A 24,665-nucleotide genomic window follows, 5' to 3' on the forward strand; every position below is an offset into this window, starting at 1 on the left:
CAGAAAGTTGGATGAGGAGGATACTCTGAAGGACATGTTGAAGGAGCAATGAGGAAGAGAACCAGGAGAGAGCAAGATTTCAGGAAGAGCATGGTTGACTGTAACTGACATGTCAAGGAGGATGAGGCTGGAGTACTGGTTCTGAGCTTTGGCTTGGAAGAGGTCATTAGAGACTTGTATTCTTATGGTTTCCCTGCCACATATACTCCTTCCATGCCTCCCTCCTTTGTGCTATATTTTCTTGATACATCTTGTCTTGAATTTGGCCCTGATTCTGGAACTTACTGTTTGTGGGCAGGTACAAATATCCACCCTGTGGTATCAGAGCCTTAGATTGAAAGCTCTTTGCATCAGCTTGTGATACTCTTCCATGATGATATTTACTAGCACATTACTCTAATAGTCCCATTGGTTTCAGTGGAGCTATTTATAGAATGAGTAAAATATGCTCATCATGAATAAGGGTGTTAGAATCTGGCTGTTTGGAGCAGGGGATGTGTCTTTCTGTATGTTTAAACACACCATGCTCCACAGGGCTAACACAATAATAACTACAATGTTGTTAACAATAACAACAGCCCTTAATCCAAAAACTACCTCTAAAGTCTTAACCACATGCTTCCATTGTCTCATAAAAGTCCTATTTCTTCACTGAGGAACATAAATCCAATAGAATCACTTGACAGAGTCTTCATTATCCCAAGCTTCCTAGCACCTATCAACCTTCATCTCTTCCTGATAGTTTTTGTCACTGATCTTTAATTTCTAACCATGTGTAGGTTTGCTAATATGAACCCTGCAGTTTCACTAGGTGCCAAACCAAAATCTTTGTTCCCCGCATCCAAATGTCTGCAGTTCCTTTCTACTACCCTGCCCATCACTATCTCTCACCCTCAGAAGGAAGAAAGTCCAGTATTTAAAAGTATTTAATGCCTTAGTATTTCTGTCTTCAGAAAATGCCAAATGGAATCTTCTTGTTTCAAGTTCAGTGAGGGAGGACAGGTGGAGAGGAACTGTGCAAATGAATTCAGGGCTGGTGCATTGAATAAAATATTTTTGCGTTTATTAGCATCTTGAAAAGGGTAACTGAAATCCTCCTCCAAATGCCTGCATGTAACTTTGTGCATGAAGAAATGTAAATTACAGTCTCATAACCAACACACTTGTGTGGGAAAAAAAATGTTGTAAAGCTGTCATGATCTCTCCAAATATTGTAGTCAGTTCTAAACAAGCCAGGCTCTGCTCCCTGCCAAGTTTTTTTTAGAGCAAATCCTAATGTGACTTGGTAAGTTAGATACAAACCTTACATTGGAGTGAAGCCAAAACTGAAATTCTTGAAGTCTCAGCTAGCAGAAATATAAAAGTGTGATGCTGAGTCTTTAGTAGGGTGGGGCTTAGTTTTAACCATAATATCGTAACTTAGACTCTCAAACCAAAACCCTTTAACAAGAAAAGTAGCAAGAAATGCAGGGGAGGAAGAAATGAGACTAAAACCTGCCATTAAAATCCACGTTCCTCATTGCAGACAGGAGGCTAGGCTTCCAGACAGTGATTTTTAGCTCACAATTAGAAGTCTGGTCATTTTAAAAATTGGGAGCACAAAGAAACAGCATTATTTTTAGAAGTGAAATGTATGTGCCTTCTGTGAATGAAAATAATGGGGTAGGTTTTTTTGTATGTACAATGTTGCATACCTAAATTACTCCACAATAGAATGGATAGTTTATCACCAGATTTTCAGCAAATTCTGGGAGCTTATTTTCTGCTTGCAATTTCACACTGATCAACTCCCCTTGCTCATCAAGATAGTAACCTCCAATTTATGCTTTCCCTTGCACTACATAGACAGCTTATAAGTGTTCTGTTTCCATCTTCACTTAAACAGTCTTCATAACCAAGAAGAAAATTAGGAGCAGGTGAAAGCATATATCCGTTGATGCTGAAGCCAAAATGTTATTTAAAATATGAATAAGTTTCTTTCTCCAAACCTGCCTTAATTCCTCAGTTATTAGAAACAGTTACATCAGTCACTTGCTCCTCCACAAACTTTCTAAAGCAAACCCTTTCCCTGTATACTTCATTAGCAAGACACAAACTCCTCATTTTCCCCAGTACGTATGAAGAAAACAGACGATCACAGGGATTTTTTTTATACAAATTTGGCAGCATTTTCTTATTTACTTTGACTGTTTGAAATATAAATTGAATTTAGGTTTTTCTCTCCAAGAATGTATTAGTTGTTTTCTGAATAATTGTGTTAGTGAATCAGAGGCAGCTAAGACATTTGTGTTAGAACCGTGTCAGGTATGACTTACATTGCTCTATAGTGTTTTACAGTGTTTCATGTCTGAATAATTCATGTGTTTGTTTTTTTTCCAGGTTGATTGGTTGTATACAACCAATCAACCTGGAAAAAAAACAAACAATTATTCAGTGTTTAGTGGGTGATATATTTAAAAGTTTTAACTTTGTACAATAAAAGTATTTTCTTAATGTTCACAGATAAATATATCCCTCAGTGACTGGATTTGTAGGAAATGAAGGCTGGCTCTCTTGTTCAGGCACAGAGTTGTCTTTGCAGTCACAAATGGCATCTATTGAAAACGTCATTGCTTGTTTTACATGTGAACTTAGGCATGCCATTCTGACACCTTAATTCCCAGCAAATATCCTCTAGTAATAGAGGGAAGATACATTAAGTTACTGTACACATCTTGCTGCATTGTGATCCATGCAACAACATTGGCTGTAGCCCTGCTTTCCTCTCAGATGGAACTGAGCATCACAGTGACTACAATGACGAGACAGGGAAGGTCAATGGCTAGGCCTTTCTCACTTGACTGAGCACAGTGGATGTATGCATGAGCTTTTAAAATCACAGCCATCACTGAGAACAAGAGACTTACATTTGGAGGGTATATAAATAAATGAGGCACAAGCCTTTTTGACTAAGATCAAGTGCAGAATTAGTTTAATAAATATCTGATGTGTCCTCTTTGTGGGAACTATGTCCTGATCTAATAAGTTTTTTCCGTCTTTACTCGTTGCAGGTCACTATGTACAAAAGTTTTTATATACAGCAACTTAAGTGTCCACTGCACTATAACCTGCAATATAAAAACCCGTTCTGGTAACCTATGACAGCTTCCTTACTCTGATGGTTAAGCTATCTATTTATGGTGCAGCAAGTGTTTATTTCTTAGTCAGAAACCTAGTACTGCGTGTTTTAATAAACATTTAAGCCTATAGTACAGCTGGTATGTGGGCTCTACAAGAAGGGAGCATGTTATGGATATCCCAAGATTTAGTGCTGAACTGTCAGTCTTTTAGCTACCGAGTATCTTTACTCTTCCATGCAGTAGCTACAATGGAAACTTTGCCCACTGCTGTGAAGTGGACACAGCGATTAATGAACCTGAAGCATACTAATCAAACATATGTTTTCTTGACACAATGATTGTGTTATATATCACATATGAATGTACAGGCCTTTATCTTTCCTTAATGATCTAGCAAGGGGTCTTTTTTAAATGTGGGTGTTTTTCATGCTCTCCTTAGATTTGTTCCACAGGGGGTGACCATTAGAAACATCTGACAGGCATGCAGTTAGCCAGCTCCCTGCTGAGATTAGTAAAATACTATATTTAGTAATCCCACTACATCAAGGAACTCCAGCATTGCAGGAAACAGTTTGATTCAATGCTTTTTTGTGACTTTTTTCGTTTTATTTTTATATCTTATTTTTTCGTCTGGGACTGAGAAAAATATTTTCATCTGGGTCTTGCTTTTTGTATTTATACTCCATCATTTTGTAATTGTTTTTCATGTTTTGGGCCTTTTTACCCTCCTTATTTTGTTTACACTGAATGCCCCCTCCACTCTGCTCTCTGTCAAATTGTAAGGTAGATACTAAGACCAGTAAGCAATGTTTTAACTTGATATTTCATGTGCCATTCCCTATCAGATGTGGCTAATTCTAACATTGGGACAAAAGGTGGGGGGGGAGGAAAGGGGGTGTTAAGGAGAATTAAAAGATTCACACCTTATTTGCTAGACTAATACATGCTAGAAACTCCCGAGTCTGAGTTTGGGTCACAGATGATTTGAATTCATCAGTGTATATATGTAAACCAGAGTTTTTAATTTATTATTGTGTAGCTTCTGAACACTATTTGTCATTGGAACAGAAGTGGACCAAAATATGAGCACCATTTTTTTTTTAAACGGTCTCTTACTGTTTAAAATAGCAAATCCAATTACCAAGAGTACACAGTTAACACACATCAAATAGTAAGGAGAAATGTGGCAGAAATAAATGATTCAACAAAAAGTTAAATGGAAGGAAAAGATGTTGTCATAGAATCAAAATTCTTTACCATTCTCTCTGTTCTCCAACAGAAATCTGGAGTAACCTGTCTGAAATCATCAGAGTTACAATGATGTAAATTTACAGTAGTTGAGAGCAGAATTTGGCACTTTGAATTCAAGGGGCAGATTTTAAAGAAACACCATCTTTTGTTCTAACAGAATGGCCCTGGTGGCCTGTCAATCCTAAAGATTTGTGCATTGCTGAACATAATGGCATTTTATTACCCAGTTTATTTCTGTCTAGCATTCTGAGACTCCTGCTGATACTTTGAATCAGACTTTTTTGGTTTGAAACATGAACTCCAGTGTCACACATGCCTTTTTTTTTTTTTGTAGTTCATATTATTTTTTAAACTAATAAATGTTCAAGAAAGAGAGTGTTTGGCCAGACAATTTGTGCTTCAAACTGAATAGCTAAGCTGTAGTGTGTGAAAGTCTCTTTGCGTAGCTGACTTTTTTTTTGCTCCATTCAGTGTCTGGTTATCATAAAGCTACCTGATTTTCAAACAGTAGTTTAGTGCATGGAATCTTCCTCTGAATAATTGTGACGTAATAACAACACAGGCCCTGTTCTTGCAAACAAACATACTTAACTTTAAGCCCATGAATAGTCCAATGAAGGCAATGAGACTTGGCCCTGATCTACACTACAGGGTTATGTCGAAATTGGCTGCGTTAGGTCAATTTTAAAATGAATGCGTCTACACAAGCAACCTCGTTCCGTTGACCTAAAGGGCTCTTAACATGGACTTCTGTACTCCTCCCCGGCGAGGGGAGTTGCGCTAAAATCATCCTTGCTGGGTCGAATTTGGGGCAGACGCAATTAGATGGTATTGGCCTCCAGGAGCTATCCCAGAGTGCTCCAATGTGACCGCTCTGGACAGCACTTCCAACTCCGATGCTCTAGCCAGATACACAGGAAAAGCCCCGGGAAATTTTGAACTTCATTTCCTGTTTGGTCAGCATGGCGAGCTCAGCAGCACAGGTGACCATGCAGTCCCCCAAGAGTTGTAAACGAGCTCCAGCATGGAGCAAATGGGAGACACTGGATTTGATTGCTGTATGGGGAGAAGGATCTGTGCAGGCAGAACTCCAATCAAAAAGAAGAAATGCTAATATATATGCCAAAATTGCACAGAGCACAGTAGAGAGAGTGGCTACAACAGGGACACACAGCAGTGCCGCGTGAAAGTCAAGGAGCTCATGTAAGCCTACCAAAAGACAAAGCAGGCAAACAGTTGCTCTGGGTCAGAGCCCCATACATGCTGCTTCTCTGATCAGCTCCATGGCATTCTTGGGGGGGACCCTACCACTACCCCACCACTGTCCGTGGACACCTGCAAGGGGGGAGTCTCATGCAACATGGAGGAGGATTTTGTGGATGAGGAAGAGGAGCAGGAGGAGAATGCTCAGCAGGCAAGCGGTGAATCCATTCTCCCCGGCAGCCAGGACCTTTTCATCACCCTGGAGCCAATACCCTCCCAAGGCGGGATCCCCGACTCTGAAGGCAGAGAAGGCACCTCTGGTAAGTGCACATTTGTAACTACAGTACAGGGTTTAAAAGCAATAGTGTTAAATGTTTGATTTGCCTTGAAGACTTGGGATGCATTCGTGGCCAGTAGAGCTACTGGAAAAGTCTGTTAACGTGTCTGGGGATGGAGCGGGAATCCTCCAGGGACATCTCCATGAAGCTCTCCTGGAGGTACTCTGAAAGGCTTTGCAGAAGGTTTCTGGGGAGGGCTGCCTTATTTTGTCCTCCACGGTAGGCCAGTAGCAAGTAGTCTGAAATCATTACAGCACAAAGCATGGCAGCAAATGGCCCTAGGTTTTGGTCATATTCAAACAACGTTTGGTCTTTATCTTTCTGTGTTAGCCTCAGGAGAGTGATATTATTCATGGTCACCTGGTTGAAATGGGGGAATTTTTGTAAGGGAACAGTAAAAGGACCCCGTTCACGCTGGGCTAAAAGGGATCATCTCAAATAGCCAAGTGGAGGGGTGGGGGGAGGTGTGTGCTGCACATCCACCCGAAAACTGCAGCCCCTCCTTTTAAATGGCAAACCCAACCGGCATTGCTTGCTATGGGAAAGGAGGGTGCTGCAGGTTGGAAACATTCCCACATGTTATGAAGACGTTAGAGGCCAAACCCATGTACCCTTTGGCTTACCATGTCTGCTTGGAAACCGAATTCTGTTGCCCAGCCGTGTGTGATGTGTCACCATACCGGCAGGCGCTCAATATAAAAGGCAAAATGCAATCTTGTACCGAAAGCATATGTGCTGTCTGCTGTGAATTGCTTGATTCACTGTGAAAGAGCCTCCCTTTTATTCTCAGAAAATCATCTTAAATTTTACTCTCCCTTTTTATCCCCCTGCAGGTGCAAATGTTTCTATGTTCCCCCATCATCTCCGTCCCTGAGGTTATCGCAGATTAGAAGGTGAAAAAAATGCACTTGCGATGACATGTTTTCTGAGCTCATGCAGTCCTCCTGCACAGATAGGGCACAGCTGAATGCATGGAGGCATTCAGTGGCAGAGTCCAGGAAAGCATTAACTGAGCGTGATGAGAAGAGGCAGGATGCAATGCTGAAGCTAATGGGGGAGCAAACGGACATACTCAAACATCTGGTGGAGCTGCAGGAAAGCCAACAAGAGCACAGACCACCACTGCATCCACTGTACAACCGCCTGCCCTCCTCCCCAAGTTCCATATCCTCCTCACCCAGATGCCCAAGAACCCGTGGGAGGAGGCTCCAGGCACCCAGCCACTCCACTCCAGAGGATGGCCCAAGCGACAGAAGGCTGTCATTCAAACAGTTTTGATTTGTAGTGTGGCTACAATAAGCAATGTACCCTTGTTCTTTCCTCCTCCCCTCCTCCCCCACCCCACCCGGGCTACCTTATCAGTTATCTCCCTTTTTTTAATTAATAAAGAAAGAATGCATGGTTTCAAAACAATAGTGACTTTATTTCCTTTGCCAGTTGTGATCGAAGGGGGGAGGATGGGGATTTAAAATCAACAAAGGGGGCGGGTTTGCATCAAGGAGAAACACACACAACTGTCACACCGTAGCCTGGCCAATCATGAAACTGGTTTTCAAAGCCTCTCTGATGCGCAGCACGCCTACCTGTGCTCTTCTAATCGCCCTGGTGTCTGGCTGTTCAAAATGGCAGCCAGGCGATTTGCCCCAACCTCCCACCCCGTCATAAATGTCTCCCCCTTACTCTCTCAGATATTATGAAGCACACAGCAAGCAGTAATAACAATGAGAATATTGGTTGGGCTGAACTCTAACCTAGTCAGCAAACAGCGCCAGCGAACTTTTAAACGTCCAAAGGCACATTCTACCACCATTCTGCACTTGCTCAGCCTATAGTTGAACTCCTCCTTACTACTGCCTAGGCTGCCTGTGTACAGCTTCATGAGCCATGGGAGCAAGGAATAGGCTGCGTCTCCAAGGATAACCATTGGCATTTCAACATCCCCCAACAGTAATTTTCTGGTCTGGGAAGTAAGTTCCTTCTTGCAGCTGCTCGAACAGCCCTGAGTTCCTAAAAATGCAAGCATCATGCACCTTTCCCGGCCATTCCACGTTGATGTCGGTGAAACGTCACTTGTGATCCACCAGTGCTTGCAGCACCATTTAGAAGTACCCCTTGCGGTTTATGTACTGGTTGGCAAGGTGGTCCAGTGCCAAGATAGGGATATGCGTTCCATCTGTCGTCCCACCACAGTTAGGGAAACCCACTGCAGCAAAGCCGTCCACTATGACCTGTACATTTCCCAGAGTCACTACCTTGATAGCAGAACGTCAGTGATTGCATTGGCTACTTGAATCATAGCAGTCCCCACAGTAGATTTGCCCACTCCAGATTGATTTCCCAACTGACCAGTAGCAGTCAGGCACTGCAAGCTTCCACAAGGCTGTCGCCACTCGCTTCTCAACTGTCAGGGCAGCTCTCATCTTGGTATTCCTGCACTTCAGGGTGGGGGAAAGCAACTCACAGAGTTCCAGGAAAGTGGCCTGACGCATGCAAAAGTTTCGCAGCCACTGGGAATCATCCCATATATGCAAGACTATGTGGTCCCACCAGTCTGTGCTTATTTGCCAGGCCCAGAATCGGCATTCCACTGTATCAACCAGCCCCACTGCCACCATGATGTCCCAGTTGCCACATCCCTGCTATCAAGGATGTCTGTGTCCATGTCCTCTTCACAGTCGTCCTCGTGTTGCCGTCTCTTAGCCAGGTTCTACACATACTGCAGTATAATGCGTGAGGTTTTTACAATGCTTGCAACAGCAGTGGTGAGCTGAGCGGGCTCCATGTTGCTGTTTTATGGCATCTGCACAGGTAACCCAGGAAAAAAGGCATGAAATGATTGTCTGCAGTTGCTTTCATGGAGGGAGGGGAGACTGATGACCTAAAACCACCCGCGACAATGTTTTTGCGCTATCAGGCATTGGGAGCTTAACCCAGAATTCCAATGGACAGCGGAGACTGTGGGAACTGTGGGATAGCTTCCCAAAGTGCACCACTCCATGAGTCGATGCTAGCAACAGTAGTGAAGGCGCACTCCACTGACTTAATGCGCTTAGTGGGGACATACACAATTGACTGTATAAAATCGATTTCTAAAAATCAACTTCTATAAAATCGACCTAATTTTGTAGTGTAGGCATACCCTTACTCATGAGCTTGAAGTTAAGCACATACATCTTTGTGCAGAATCAGGGCCATGGTTAGTAGGTGTAGTATCTCCGTAATTGCATTTTGGCCCTTTGTTGTAAACTGAGTTGTTGAAAGGTGTGAGGTAAATCCTGCAATGTTGTTTGACAATTACTGTCACTACTGTATGTGTAACTGGTGAATGGCATAACAGTAAAACTAGATTCAAGAATCAAGGGACGTGTTTTTATATCACTATACAAAGTAACAGAAGGCTAAATTTAACAGTAGTGCTACATTAGTAGTAATCCTATAACAACTCTGTAAATTCTGATGTATTTTTATACAGCCTCACTCGGATTTTCCATTATTAAACTAGTCTGCAAAGTGAAAAAATGTGGCTATATCATCTTGCATTCCATTGTAACATAGTGAACATTAATTGTATGTTCTACTTTGATGGGATGTTATGTGTTTCAAAATATTTAACTCTTTTCTAGTAACAGAGTAGTAAAAACAAGGGCCAAATTTTGGCCCAGTTATTACGTGGATTCAGAGTTGACACACACAAATGCTACAAAAGCAATATTAATATGCATCCATATTCTGGCCAGCATGGCCCTGCACACAGCACACACAGTCAAAGCCTATAGATTGTGCTCCTCACTGGAATAATCTGTGCAGGGTGGTGCATACTTGCCACTGTCACAACAAAGAGCATACAAGCATGAATATGTGACTACACCCCTGATGTGTGCTTGTGAGAAGGAGGCAGCCAGGATATAGCCCATGATTTGAATCTGGTGTCTTGGATGTTTACTAGTGTATTCAGTAGCAGGTTACTTGCAGAGAAACACACACATTCGCCCAAATCTGCTCAGGATTCTGGAATTTTTGCTCAGAAACTTACAACCATTAGCATCATTATGTTATCACAGACACTCCTTTACCAGACTCATGATACTTCTCCTTACAGAGGCTGCTGTTATTTATAAAACAAAAAACCTAGACAAAATACTTCAAATTTTACTAAATTGAATTTTGTAGCTGCTTACTCCTGAAAGTGGCCTGAGCTCATTTTTGAGCTTCTCTTTATTTCAAACACTAAACCTTAAAACGAAGCAATGAACCAGGACAGTATTTGCTGTTCATAATCTTTTTATTTTTACTTCCTAAATATAAGGAGAATGAACATGGTCAGTGTATTAAAAAAGGGAACTGAAGCCTGCCACTCATTCCTTGAATGAATATGGGCCAGTCACTTAACCTCTCTGCACAAATAGTACTTGCCTGCCTGACAAGTATGGTAAAGATGAACATTAGTAAAGCACTTTGGGACCCTTGAGTTATAGGCACTTAGGAACTTCAAATGCAAAGTATTATTGTAGTTATTAATCTTAGTAATTACAATGTAAACACTCTCAGAGCACTTGGCCAGCCTCCAACTGCCACTCCCCAATCTCACATTCTGAGGCTGCTGCTAAGAATACCTGGTCAGCCTTCAACTAATGTCCCCCATTACTACCAGGTCTTGTGGTTTGGATATTTCTGTTCTTTGTTCTAGAAATGCCCCGTCCACCTCACCCTCCGGATTTGGTGGCCTACAGTAGACCGCAACCACAACGTTACCCCTTTCCCTCCCTCTTTTATCTTCACCCACAGACTTTCAGCTGCTGTGCTTCTCACTTCCTTCTGGACTGCAGAACAACTATATACATTGATGTCCAATGCAACACCTCCTCCCTTTTTTCCCTGCCTGTCCTTCCTGAATAAGCTATTCCCCTTTATACCAATATTCCTGTCATGAGATTTATCCCACAGATTCTCTGTTATGCCAATTAAGTCATAATTTAGATTGTATACTAAGACATTCAGTTTTTCCTGTTTATCTCCCATATTTGTTTATAAGCATCTAAGATGTTGAGCAGATTACTCCATTGTATTCCCTCTTGTTGCTCCTATGAACCTATTGTAATTTTCCGTTCTCACACTCCCACAAACTCCCAGCCCTGTGTCAAGGTCACTTTTTTTTATTTACCTGTGGGCTTTTGTCACCTGTCCCCTGTGAACCTAGTTTAAAGCCCTGGTCATTAGGTTGGCAAGTTGGTTCGTGAAGGTACTCTTCCTTGTTGCTCAGGTGAACTCCAGCGGTCTTCCTTCCCAGAGCAGCATCCCATGGTCAAAGAAGTCCAAGCCTCCTGCCAGTGTCATCTGTGCAGTTATGCATTCCTTTCCAGGATGTGCGTGTCCTGATGATCTGCCCAGGGTCCTACCTCGCAGTATCATTAGAGTCCACATGGATTAGCAGATGGATAATCCTCAGCAACCTTTCCATAATGTCTTGCATGTGGGCTTTGGGCAGGCAACACACATCCTGGGATGCCAGATCAGGTTGGCAGTTGGACTCTTCCATCCCCCTCAGAAAGGAGTCCCTGACCACTACCACCCTTTGTCTCTCCCTCTTGGGGGTGGTAGCTTTGAGCTTTCCAGGCTTGGAGACAGGTGGTTCCCCCTCATTGGCCATTGGGATCTGGTCCTCTCTTCGAGCTGCCAGTATTGTATACCAGTTCTTGGCTTAGATGGGCCTGGGTGAGGATGGAGCAGTGTCTGCTGCCCGGGGTGGTCAGCAGCCACTCTCTGCCCCACAGAGCAGCCAGTTCTTCCTTCCTTCATTCCCTGATATCCCTGTAGTCATCTATAGTCGGCTACCTTCCTCCATCTGCATTCTGTCAATGAAGTGCTCGTATTCCCATATGTTATGCAGGTGAGCCACTTCAGCCCAACAAAGCCAATAATACAGTTGTTTTCCAACTGCCACATAGATCTCTCTCTGACAAAGAATGCATTTTGCAGACTGTATGACAGGCCAGAGAAATCTGGCTAAACGACTATGTTCTGTTTCCTTCCCACTCCCCAGCACCATCAGTTCCTAGCTCAGGGAAATGGAAGATTGATGAAGAAAATGTTGAATCTGGTTAAACTGAGCATGTCTTGTGTTGGCAAGAGATGTTTTGAAGACTGTGAGTGGCTGAGAAACTTCTAAATAATGGCCGACCCATTTGGACTAGGCCAGCGTGCATCACGAAGCTCATTCAGCAGTGCTTAGCTCAGAAAGGGAGATAATTAAAATGCTGAGTTTATCACATTTCTTGTTCTAGTAGCTAGTTACATTTGCACAGTTATTTCTATGATCAACGAATTTGTTCATATACTCTCATTAAAAAAAATTCCTTGCTCCAGAACTCCCTGCGCACTGTAGGATATGTATCTGTTCCGCTGTGTGTGTGTGTGATTACAGTAGCACTTATTGGTTAATATCAGTTTTGGCTTATTTGCGGCCAAATCCTGGTGCCTGCTCTGTAGCATGCTGGAGGTGCAGAGTCATCCTGTGAGGCTTCTCAGGCCCATTCTACACCATATATTCAGCAGTATTTGGATTTGCAACTAGATACCATGGCTATGGATTCCTGATACATTCTTGTAATAACAGTAGTCCTGATATTTAGAGAACTTCAGTTAATGTTTGTAATCCCAATTTCATACCTTCATAACTCTTTCAATCAATCAGAGTTGAGCCATTGTATATGTGAAGAGGCCTCTTGTGGTTTCTCAGTAAGTAGTATGGCTTTTCTGGCAGACAGCCATAAGCAATTTAGTAGGCACATGTTGTGGAGGTGGATGCGGGGGCTGGGGGGAGAGGGATGATCCAGAAAGTTGTAACAAGAGGTTGAGTGAAATCAGTATTTTTATGCATAGCACAAGGAAAATCCACATTATAGATCTCATGGAGCCCATTTGGCCACACATATGCAACAGTCAGCATGATCAATAAGGTTAACTCTGCAACATGCTGATGGCATGATTATTCTCTCACTTAAACCAGTTTTGCACTGGTGTAACTCCTCAATTCAACTACTCCCAGTTTATCCAGTAAGAGAGAAGAATTAGGCACAAGGCGTACAATTACCCAGTGCACAATCCAGTGTTATATATCTCTCAATCAGTTCCACAGACATTTGGTATCATTTAATATGGCTTCTAGTTGTCCACAGAAATAATAATAATCAAATTTCTAGCCTAAATGTAAAGTTGAGGCTTTATCACATAACCTTTCCCCAATAGCCGTACAGCTGTAAATAGGTACTAGCCTAAAATGTCTGTCTCCAGTAGGGCTAATCTCCCTTTCCATTTCTGACAGGGGTCAGGTAACCAATGTAAATTACCACCATAAACTAAATTCCACCCCTCTTGTAGAACAAAGTGCTTTATCTGCATGTCAAGAAACCAGGAGCTACAAAGCAGATTGTAATGTTTCATCAGTTCAGCATGAATGGCATATCCTGTTCCTACTAATAGAACATTGGAGATGCTTGACTTCATTTTGCCTCAAGATAGAAGGCGGTTCTCTTTCTGTAGACGTTTTAAGGTGACCAGAAGGCAAAGGGGAAAATCCAGTAGGACCAGTATCTTCCTGTATATGCCATTCAAGAATCTGATTAGTGTGTGCTTTTTGATACCAATCGAGATTAATAAGCTAGACAACTCTAAAAATAATGTGACTTCCTTCCCCATGTTATGAGTCATTTTGATTTGATTACAAAGAAAAATTGATATCAAATTAATATCTATGATAACCATATTGCAATGTCAAACAATCAGTGCATTTCAATAGAGATCACATTGCAGTGAAAAATTTAAAAGTAATGTCAGTGCCCGAGCTGGATGGAAAATGGTTTTTCCATCCTCTGAAAATTTTTGAGATTTCAAAATAAATTTTCCCATCCCAAATGGGAATGAGAAGTTGAAATCTTCAGAAGTTTTGTGCATCAAAAATGTGTGTGTTCGGGGGAGGGAGAGATTAACTTCTGGCCAATTGTTTTGAAAAATTCACTTCAGGTCAAATTTGTTTCAATAATTTTGAAATGTTTCATTTTTGACCATTTAAAAATGTTTTTACTATAACTGGATTAAGGTTCTAAACTAAAAGTCTTTTTGAACTGGAAAACCAGAATTTTCATTTAGAAAATGTCAAAATGAAATATTTCAGCAATTTCAAAAGGTTTTATTCAACATTCTGTCAAGAAATTTGTTGAAACTGACCCTTTTATTGCAAAAAGGTTTCTTTTGTGATAAACTGGCATTTTCAGATAAAAAAAGTTTCATAGAAAAATTCCCAACGAGCTCTAGTCAGTGCAAGTCTGTGGAGACCAGAGTAATTTACACTAAAGTTTTTTAACTGATCTATGAAAGGTTATTAAAAATAACATGTAGATTCAAAACTGAAACTTGGAACTAGTTTCTTAGGTCTGTAACAACACCCTTAATTGAGCCTCAAGGTTCCTAAACTCTGCAGCACATCGTGCCTAAAGAGGGACCAACAAACTGATTTAACAACTGAAATTTGTCCCCAGTTGAGCATGTGGATACACAGAATATTTTGCACATTCCTTGTTTTATATTAAAACTGGATTCAGTGTAAATCTTTTGAATTCCTTTACAGATTTGTTGGAAAGGGACAGATTATTTTAGCATGACTCCCTTATGCAATCTGGTGTTTAGCAGATTACGTATGTTATTCTGTTATAGGTACACTACAGTGATAGACAAAATGGCAAAGAGTGTATGACCTGTTTGACACTGTCTCCTGTGCAGATGACTTTCCATGGTATCGGAAGCTCCATTGAAGCCAGCCATGACCAGGTATAATACCCTCACCCCACACATATCTATTTAATAAGGCCAACTAAGATGTTAGTATTACTAAATCTCACATTTGCACAAATACTGCTTTATTTATGGCATGTTCTTGCCACCACTGTTTGCCTATATTGCCACAATAAAACCCTTAAAGTGACCCACAAAGGAGAAGAAATTACATTTGTGCCCTCTTTTGCTTCTTCAAGATGTATAAAGAAAACCTGACTGTTTTGGGTTTAAACTGGTGTGTAAGGGGTCTGCTAAGTTGTTTTTTTATGTTAGTAACACCAGGTCTTATCTACCCTGATTTTATGGATGACTGGAGAAATAGAGGAATGATAGCATCGTAAGTGACAAGAGACTGGCAGCTTTGCAATTGAGAAAAACTCAAATTTGTTTGTTCATTTTTATTTAACTCAAGCTTCTGGCAGACACCTGGGACAAATTTTTTCTTTGTTAATCATTCCTTCTCCCTTGCCAGTTCAGATGAGATCTGAGGAGACTTCCGTTCTAGTTCTATAGTCCTCCAATACAGTCCTCTATAAAAACATGGAAGATGACAAGACTTTGATAATTCAGGTATTTCTATTGCAAAAAACAAGTTGAATAAAACTGTAAACCAAATACCGCACTTTTCAGACCCTGGGTATATAAGAAGAAAACAAAAAAGGGCATAAGCAATTTTTATTTGCTTTTGCAGGTCATCTTTAAATTGTACTAAATACGTCATACACTTTGTCAGCCTAAATGTAAGATTCTTTCAGGGAGAAGAAGGGGACATCTTCTTGGCAATGATCAGAATTAGTTATGTTTGGGAAAAGATTCAGACACTCTTAGCCATGTTTTAGGTTAAAAGAATTAAATGGAAATTTGTAGGGAGCTATCTGTTAACATAAACGAATCCTTTTAGTTATTTTTGTGATAGCTTGAGGATTCTTCCTGTTCATAAAGTAGTGACTCACAACTATGTGGTATTTTACTGCAATGGTCAACTACGGTAAATATGTTAGTGATTCAACAAACACATTCCTCTCAACCTCTCATTTCATCCAGCAAGTTGTTTATACTGTTCCAAACTCTCTCAGCTTATCTTTCAGTAAAAACCACTTTTTAACCTAGTTATGTCTCAAATACAATATTTAGACCTATCAGTACCCTGTAAGGATTTGAGGTGGTCCCTGTCAATTTGGTAACAACTGCATTATGGGCTACCAGTCATTTCAACCTTGGCTTGGCATTTATTTAGGTGACAGCATGGCTTGTAAACAGAAAATCACCTTCTAAATAGAAATCATCTTAAAAGTTATCTAAACAATTAAATTTTTTTAAAAAGCTATGATGAAACAGTGTTACTTAGGTTGAAAAGTCAAGCACTCAAAAGTTAGGAATTGCCAGATTTAATGTTGCTTATTCAACCTTAATTTGCTCCGCCTCTGTGTCCATTCTGCACATTGAATTAGACAGAGGTCCTGTGAAAAACAATAATATGTGGTCATATAATTAAAGATTATGTCGTAATGCATATGCAAAAAGGAGTAGAATTAAGGTTGCATGGGCAACCATAAATTTGGCTTTCCTTAACCTTGCTTGACTTTGGAACTTAAATAATGTTCTTTTACCATAGTTTTTTTTTAAATGTAATTTCCTAAGTGTTTTTAAAAGGAAATATTATGTACAGCTGTAAGAATGATCTGCTATTATGCAACATCAGCAAGGCTTGAACCCTGAATCTGCAGTACACTTGAGTACCTGCACTTGAACTACAGGACTACCTACACTAGTTAGCAGCAGGAAAAGGCTGTTATCCCAGAGGCGGGATGGCCCACTAGATCTATGGAGAGCCTGGTTTTCTCTCTCTCTATGTTCCTCCAGGTGTTGAGGGAACTCCTCCCTATGTGGTGCCCCAGAGTGGGGATGGCCTGCCCTGTGGTTGTTTGGGGGAACTAGAAAACTGGAAAAGAAGCATTCCTAGCTGCCATTTGAAGTGGCAGAGGAGAATGACTCATTAGCAAATAAAACTTTTCTCCCAATTTTTTTATCAGAAGCTTGAGTTAAGTAATTTAACATAAAATGAACAACATTAGAGTTTTAAACAGTCTGACTAAAAATCTCTTTCCTCTCTCATTCCTCTCTGACCTGATAGGATTGCGTGACAAAGTTCCTGCTCTACCTTGGTGGGTCTTGCGCTTATTGGCGGATTTGCTCACCTTGGAGCTTCACGGCAGCCCTCAGCTTGGCCATTTTTCTGAATCCACAGTCCAGGTCGACGACTCCTGTGTCTAACCAGGAGTTGGGAGGTTTGGGGGGGAACCCGGGCCCGCCCTCTACTCCGGGTTCCAGCCCAGGGTCCTGTGGAATGCAGCTGTCTAGAGTGCCTCCTGGAACAGCTGTGGGACAGCTACAACTCCCTGGGCTACTTTCCCATGGCCTCCTCCCAACACCTTCTTTCCTCACCACAGGACCTTCGTCCTGGTGTCTGATAATGCTTGTACACCTCAGTCCTCCAACAGTCCGCGTTCTCACTCTCAGCTTCTAGTGCCTCTTGCTCCCAGCTCCTCACACACACACCACAAACTGAAATGAGCTCCTTTTTAAAACCCAGGTGCCCTGATTAGCCTTCCTTAATTGAATCTAGCAGCTTCTTGATTGGCTGCAGGTGTTCTAATCAGCCTGTCTTAATTGTCTCCAGAAGGTTCCTGATTGTTCTGGGAAAAGGGACTTACTGAGCCTGGGAAAAGGGACCTACTTAGCCTGGGGCTAATATATCTGCCTTCAATTACTCTCCTGTAGCCATCTGGCCCGACCCTGTCACATATCGCCCCCCTCTGCTCAACACTATGGGGTTGGGCAACTTGGGACGTCAGGCAGTGTACTTGTGACAAGCCATCTGCATTGCCGTGGTGGCTTCCAGCCCAGTGTTGTATGGTTATTTGAAAAGGTTGTAGGGACAGGAACCATCTGATCACCCTTGCGTTCTTCTCTTTATTTCGCTGCATCCACTGGAGGAGTGCATTGTTGGTCACAAGGGTAAACCGTCATCCCAGAAGGTAATAACGTAGTGTTTCCATGGCCCATTTCACAGCTAGGCGCTCTCTTTCAACCATGGCATACTTCTACTCTCTCTGGAGGAGTTTCCTGCTGAGGTAGACGATTGGGTGTTCTTCATCTCCAACCATCTGTGATAGGACCGCTCCCAATCCTACTTCAGATGCATCTGTTTGTAAAATGAATTCTTTGTTGAAGTCTGGGGCTATAAGCACGGGGTTACTGCAGAGGGCTGTCTGTAGATCCATGAACGCTTTCTCTGCAGCATCTGTCCACTTCACCATGTCTGGATCCCGGGCTTTTATCAGGTCTGTCAGGGGACTCGCTCTGGTAGCAAAATGGGGAATAAATCATCGGTAATACCCCACCACACCCAGGAATGCCCGGACTTGCTTTTTCCGATTCAGCCGGGGCCAATTTTGGATAGCCTCTAGTTTGTTTAGTTGGGGTTTGACCATGCCCCTTCCTACAATGTAGCCAAGGTATTTAGCCTCGGCTAGCCCTATAGCACACTTGGCTGGGTTGGCTGTGAGGCCAGCCTGTCTTAGCGTGTCCAGAACCACTTCCACCTTTCCTAAGTGGGTTTCCCAGTCGGGGGTGTGAATAATCACATCATACAGGTATGCTGCTGCATAACTGGTATGGGGCCGTAGGAGCTTGTCGATAAGATGCTGGAAGGTGTCAGGTGCCCCATGCAGTCCAAAAGGAAGAACAGTATATTGAAACAGACCCTCTGGTGCACAGAATGCCGTCTTTTCTTTCGCATCTTTGGCAAGGGGAATCTGCCAGTATCCCTTTGTTAAATCAAGGGTGGTCAAAAATCGGGCATTGTCCAGGCGGTCAACTAACTCATTGATACAGGGTATGGGGTATGCATCAAATTTGGATATCTCATTCAGCCGGCGAAAGTCATTACAAAACCTAGTGGTGCCATCAGGTTTGGGCACCAACACAGTCGGGCTTGACCACTGACTGTGGGACTCTTCGATGACTCCCAGCTCCAACATCCTTTTTACCTCTGCCTTGATCTCCTCCCTTTTTGCTGCTGGCACCTGATAGGGCCTTAAAGTTACCTTTGCCCCAGGGTCTGTGATAATGTGGTGATATGCTTTGGTGGTCCAGCCTGGTTTGGTTGAAAACACGTCCTGGTATTGGTTGATCATCTCAGTTACCTCCTTCTTCTGGTTTGGTGTCAGATCAGTGGGTATCCTGATCTGCTCCTGCATATTATTTCCCTGGATCAGGGTCTCTTGAGCCACTACACACGCCTCTCGTTGGTGCCAAGGCTTTAAGAGGTTAATGTGATAATTTTGTTCTTGTTTCCAGCGTCCTGGCTGCCACACCTTGTAGGTTACTTCCCCCACGGGTTCAGCCACCTCATAGGGCTCCTGCCATTGGGCTAAAAGCTTGCTTTCTGCTGTGGGTACCAACACCATCACCCAATCCCCTGGTTGGAATTGTCAGACTTTTTCCTGGCGATTGTAATGGGTTCACTGGGCCTCCTGCGCCTTTTCCAAATGTTCCCGTACAATAGGGGTGACCCGGGCTATCCGTTCTCGCATCTGCAACACATAGTCAGTTATATTTCTCCCCTCGTTGGGTTCCTCTTCCCACATTTCTTTTGCAATATCTAGTATGCCATGGGGGTGGCGTCCATATAATAATTCAAAGAGGAGAAACCCAGTTGAGGCCTGAGGTACCTCCCAGATTCAAACATAAGATAGGGTAGTAGGGTGTCCCAATCCTTCCCGTCTCGACTTACCACTTTCCTTATCGTTGCCTTGAGGGTTCAGTTAAACCTTTCTACCAGCCCATCGGTCTGCGAATGATCGACTGAAGTTCTCAGGGTATGTATATGGAGCAGCGTACAGAGGTCCTTCATTAGCTTCGACATAAATGGGGTACCTTGGTCTGTTAATATCTCCTTTGATAGCCTCACTCGGGCAAAGATCCCTACCAACTCTTTAGCTATCGTTTTAGAGGCTGGAGTCTTCTTTCTGGGTCTCCATTGTCCTTTGTAACTTAGGAACATCTTTCATTATGCATGTCTGAAAGCAGGTTGGTTACCCAGCAGTATAGTTGTAACCCACCATGAGTGGATTTTTCAAGTGTGTTAAGAGTTGATCAGCAGTTTTCCAGTCAATCAGTCTTTTCCATTTCCAATGATGTGTACAATTACTGCCCAGTTAGTGTATTGGATGTTGTTTTAAAAATTTACACTAGGTAGCTTTTGGGGAGATTAAAGGATTGGGCAGAAAAGTATAGGCCTGTGTGGGAAATAAACTGATTCCATCCCAGTTACATAGGAGGTTCAGCAGGCTTGTCTTTGTAGCCCCTTTTTGTTTTAATTTTCATATCTATCATGTTTTTTAGCATTAAAAAAGGATCAATTCTGTCCCCCTAAAATCGTGAATCACTCTGTCGTATTATATGCAGATGACGTGGTTTTGTTATCACAAACACCAGTGGGCCCGAAGAGTTTATTAAATGCATTTCGTTCATATTGCCAGTGGGAGGGCCTCTCGATAAATTATTCAAAAACTAAAGTAAATGTCTTTAGCTGAAGATGGTGGTTACATAAATGGAGGATTGATGAGCAATATATTGAACAAGTTAGCTCTTTCCCTTACATAGGTGTCTGGTTCTCACAAAATGGTGTGTGGGATCAACATCTTCAGGTAATGAAAGAAAAAGCCTCAAATTCAATCCACGCTATGTTGCATTTTACCTGGACCCGTGGGGGTAAGTTAGTTGAACCTGCCCTTAGTGTGTTTTGTGTCTAAGGTATGTGCTCAAATTTTGTACAGCACAGAAATATGGCAATGGAATGATCCCATGGGACTGAAAGTAATTTAAAAGAAATACTTTAGGAAGATCCTCAGTTTCCCAAATAATACCCCTGCTGCTTTTCTTGGAGCCGAGTTAGGCATGGGTTCTATTCTGCCCAAAGTGCAACATCGCAATATTAATATTTGGCTTTATAATTACAGTATGCACCATAGGCATAGTTTGACTTCTGTATTTGGGGGCATGGAGGCAGCTCCAGCCAGGTCAACCGGGCTGTGTGTGGGGGCAAATTCTGTGCCTGCCCAAGGGTTGCAGTTTGGGGGGGGGGCAATGCCCCCCATGTTCCTCCCAAACTACACCCATGGTATGCACCCACAGCACTTGCCTAGAGGAAGAGCTCAGCAGGACTTTCTCGTGTAAATTTTGTTGGTTAGAATATATTCAAAATTCCTTGCATTCTCTAGGTGTCACAATGAGAAATAATTAGGTTGAAGTTTAAACATGAGAGGTTTCAGAGTAACAGCCGTGTTAGTCCGTATTCGCAAAAAGAAAAGGAGTACTTGTGGCACCTTAGAGACTAACCAATTTATCTGAGCATAAGCTTTCGTGAGCTACAGCTCACTTCATCGGATGAGAAGATGAGAACTCCATAATCAAGTCAAGAATAGAGGATATTGATAAGCAATAGTATAAGGCAGTTGTTTCTATTATAGATATGTCACCTTGGTTTCCCCTTGTTAAAAAGACTTACCGGTTTGCCAGATATTTAGATAGTTTGTGCAATAACTTGCTAAGAAGGCCCTTCACAGCTCTCTGTTTTCAATCCATGCAGAGAGTTTACTTAGAAGGCCAATATACTGGCACTGAGAAATGTAACAGACTCTGTCCATGAGACTGAGGGCAGGAGGAAGACGCTACTGGTTATTTATTACACTGTAATCTGTATTGCCACTTGAGGTCAAAATGACTTTCTGTGTTTTTGTCCCGGATACCTTTTTCTATGACCTCTTAAAAACTAGAATATTTGTTGACATCTGATGATATATCTGTGATTCGAGCAGATGCCCTATTTGCATGGTCAGCCACTAAAATAAGGGAAAGGCATGTGTCATGGTGATCATATATGGTTTAATTGTTTATGTCCTTTTTCATCTTTATTTATATGTTGTTGTTGTTATTGTATAATTCCAGATTTAGTTTTGTTTTATTGTAATACATTTTGGATTTTTGCTCATTGGTCTAAGGCTAAGTTGTTAATAATAATCTGTTGATATTATACTGCACTCACTTGAGCAATTTCATATTCAAATAAACATTTCTGAAATGGTGGTGAAACAGGAAAAAAAAAGTATATTAGTACTAGTTGGGATGGATCATATGATTGGCATTAGAATGGTCTGCATTCTAAACCCCTAGCTGCTGCGGCTTACCTCATTTGGTCAAAAATCAGCTTTGAAGAAATCATTTTAAATCACTCAAGAAAGAGATCTTGGAGTCATTCTAGATAGTTCTATGAAATCATCAACTCAATGTGCAGTGGCAGTCAAAAAAGCGAACAGAATGTTGGGAATCATCAAGAAAGGGATAGATAATAAGACAGAAAATATCATATTGCCTCTATATAAATCCATGGTACACCCACACCTTGAATATTGCATGCAGATGTGGTCGCCCCATCTCAAAAAAGATATATTGGAATTGGAAAAGGTTCAGAAAAGGGCAACAGAAATGATTAGGGGTATAGAATGGCTTCCATATGAGGAGAGATTGATAAAATGGGACTTTTCAACTTGGAAAAGACGTGACTAAGGGGGGATATGATAGAGGTCTATAAAATCATGAGTGGTATAGAGAAAGTAAATAAGGACGTGTTATTTACTCCTCATAATACAAGAACAAGGGGCCATCAAATGAAATTAATAGGTAGCAGGTTTAAAACAAACACAGGAAAGTATTTTTTCATACAACGCACTGTCAACCTCTGGGACTCCTTGCCAGAGGGTGTTGTGAAGGCCAGTGTTATAACAAGGTTCAAAAGGGAGCTGGATAGATTCATGGAAGATAGGTCCATCAATGGCCATTAGCCAGGATGGGCAGGAATGGTTTCCCTAGTCTCTGTTTGCCAGAAGCTGGGATTGGGTGACAGGGCATGGATCACTTTATGATAACCTGTCTGTTCCTTCCCTTTGGGGCACCTGCCATTGGTCACTGTCAGAGGACAGGATGCTGGGCTTGATGGACCTTTGGTCTGACCCAGTATGGCCATTCTTATGCTCATTTCCATTCTGTTTTTCAAAGGCAAAAATTGCAATTTGTTCCTAAGAGCTAATGTTATTCTGTGTTCACAAATAGTAAAAAGGGGTTTGTTTCTCTAATATCCTTGCCAACCTAGCCTATGACCCAGATCCCTTGGTCCTGGCATTTCTCCTGTATTCAGCTTTGTCAGCTCTAATATCTTGAGTTTCCCAATATATATTTTGTTTTTTTAATAGCTTCTCACAATCTCCCAGCATTCACCAGCAGCCTTGCAAACTTTTTTCTAAATCTCCAATAGAACTTATGTCATAGGCTGCCTTCAGTTAAGACGGTCACTATTTCCCTACAGAAGCTGGAAGCAGAAGTGAGGCTGCCTTTCGTAAAATTGACCATAATTCCCTATAGTTTCTTGTGGGACTGAGGTCAGGCTGCCCTCAGGGATGGTGATAGTCTCTAGGCTCTATAGTTTGGAAATGAACAGGAAGCTAAGAGGAGAGAGGAATGTGGATTGTTAGAGGGCACTGAGGGGGGATTGCAGAGAGATGCGGGAGGCAGAATGAAAACTGGAGGTATAGGGCAATATGTGACATAGATGGGAGAATTTGAGGGGTAGGAGATTGTAAGGGAAAATATGGTGAAGAGGTGCAGAACAGCAGACTGGGCAAGCCTGAGTGGGCCATGGAGTATAAGAAGGCAAGAGGAAGATGGATAGAGAGGGAAAGAAATTGAAAAATTAGGAGTTTCAGAAAAGAGCCAGAAAAATGATTTGACGGCCTTGAAGAGCTCAGTCTGTTTAGCATATGAAAAAGAAGGTTGAGAGGTAACTTGGTAACCGTGTATAAGGACCTTCACAGGGAGAAGGGCTCTTTAATCTAACAGAGAAAGGTTACATTTTCTAACAGTGAGGGTGATTAAGTATTGGAACAAACTACCAAGGAAAATGTTGGGTGCTCCATCTCTTGAAGTCTTCAGATCAAGACTGGATGCCTTTCTGGGATATATGCTTCAGGAAGACCCAAGTTATGCATTAGTCAACCCCAGGTTACTGGATTCAGTACAGGGGTTATTGGGTGAAATTCTGTGGCCTATGATATGCAAGAGGTCGGACTAGAATATCTTATGGTTCCTTTTGGCATTCAAGTCTGTGAATTCATGAAGACAGCAGCTCCCTAACCTATTTGAGCGCAGTGAATCCTGCATACCCATGTTTTTGTGTGTACATTATGGGTACATGCAGTGTTGCCAATGCTCATGATTTTAATGTGTATCTTGTGATATTTGGCATTTTTCTTAATGCTCCAGCTCTAAGAATCATCTGATTACGAGAGAATCCCAGCTTTCATTTAAAAAAAAAAAAAAGTATTGTGTTTGCAGAGAAAAGCTGGAAAACATGAACTGAGTGCACCCTGAAGGCTCAGAAACCAGACAACAAATTTAAAGAACTAACAACATTGTTTTTAATAAAATCTCATGGTTTTTAAGACCATCTTAAGGCCTCACTCATGATTTTTGAACACTTGGGTTGAGAATACTGTGCATGTAAGTTTGAATTTTGAACGTGAAATAATTTCATGTATATCGGGGGTGGTCAGCTTCCTCCTACCAGCTCAGGCAGCAGACCAAAGCACATTGCAATGTATTGTTTCTTTAAAATCTCATTATTTTTAAACCAGTCCCATGATTCGGGGGGATTTAACTTACAATTCTTAGAGTTGGCAGTACTGTACATTAGTCTGTTTATTACTTTATTTCTAGTGTGAAGGGAACGATCCCCCTGAAGCCATGGCCCAATTTGATTATGATACACATTGTAAGGAGAGTGATCACTTTAGATAAGCTATTACCA

The 24,665-nt window shown here is 41.8% G+C and overlaps 1 protein-coding gene across 21 annotated transcripts in view; it reads left to right on the plus strand.

Annotated features, from left to right (window-relative positions):
• STAU2 (staufen double-stranded RNA binding protein 2) overlaps nt 1–24,665 on the plus strand; it is a 225,159-nt gene that overhangs the window by 120,326 nt on the left and 80,168 nt on the right. For 9 of the 21 annotated variants that reach the window (XM_073330822.2, XM_073330823.2, XM_073330819.1 and 6 more), the window contains 2 exons: nt 14,621–14,734; nt 16,875–16,905. The exons of 3 other annotated variants lie outside the window; for them this stretch is intronic. In XM_073330822.2, coding sequence (XP_073186923.1) covers nt 14,621–14,734; nt 16,875–16,905 — 145 coding nt within the window. Of the gene's footprint in view, nt 1–6,744; nt 7,268–14,620; nt 14,735–16,874; nt 16,906–24,665 lie in introns of those variants that run through there. 9 more of the 21 variants (XR_013635293.1, XM_078851506.1, XM_078851507.1 and 6 more) reach the window with 4 other exon arrangements.

The sequence above is a fragment of the Lepidochelys kempii genome, chromosome 2, assembly GCF_965140285.1.
Source record: "Lepidochelys kempii isolate rLepKem1 chromosome 2, rLepKem1.hap1, whole genome shotgun sequence".
NCBI classification, from domain to species: domain Eukaryota; kingdom Metazoa; phylum Chordata; order Testudines; family Cheloniidae; genus Lepidochelys; species Lepidochelys kempii.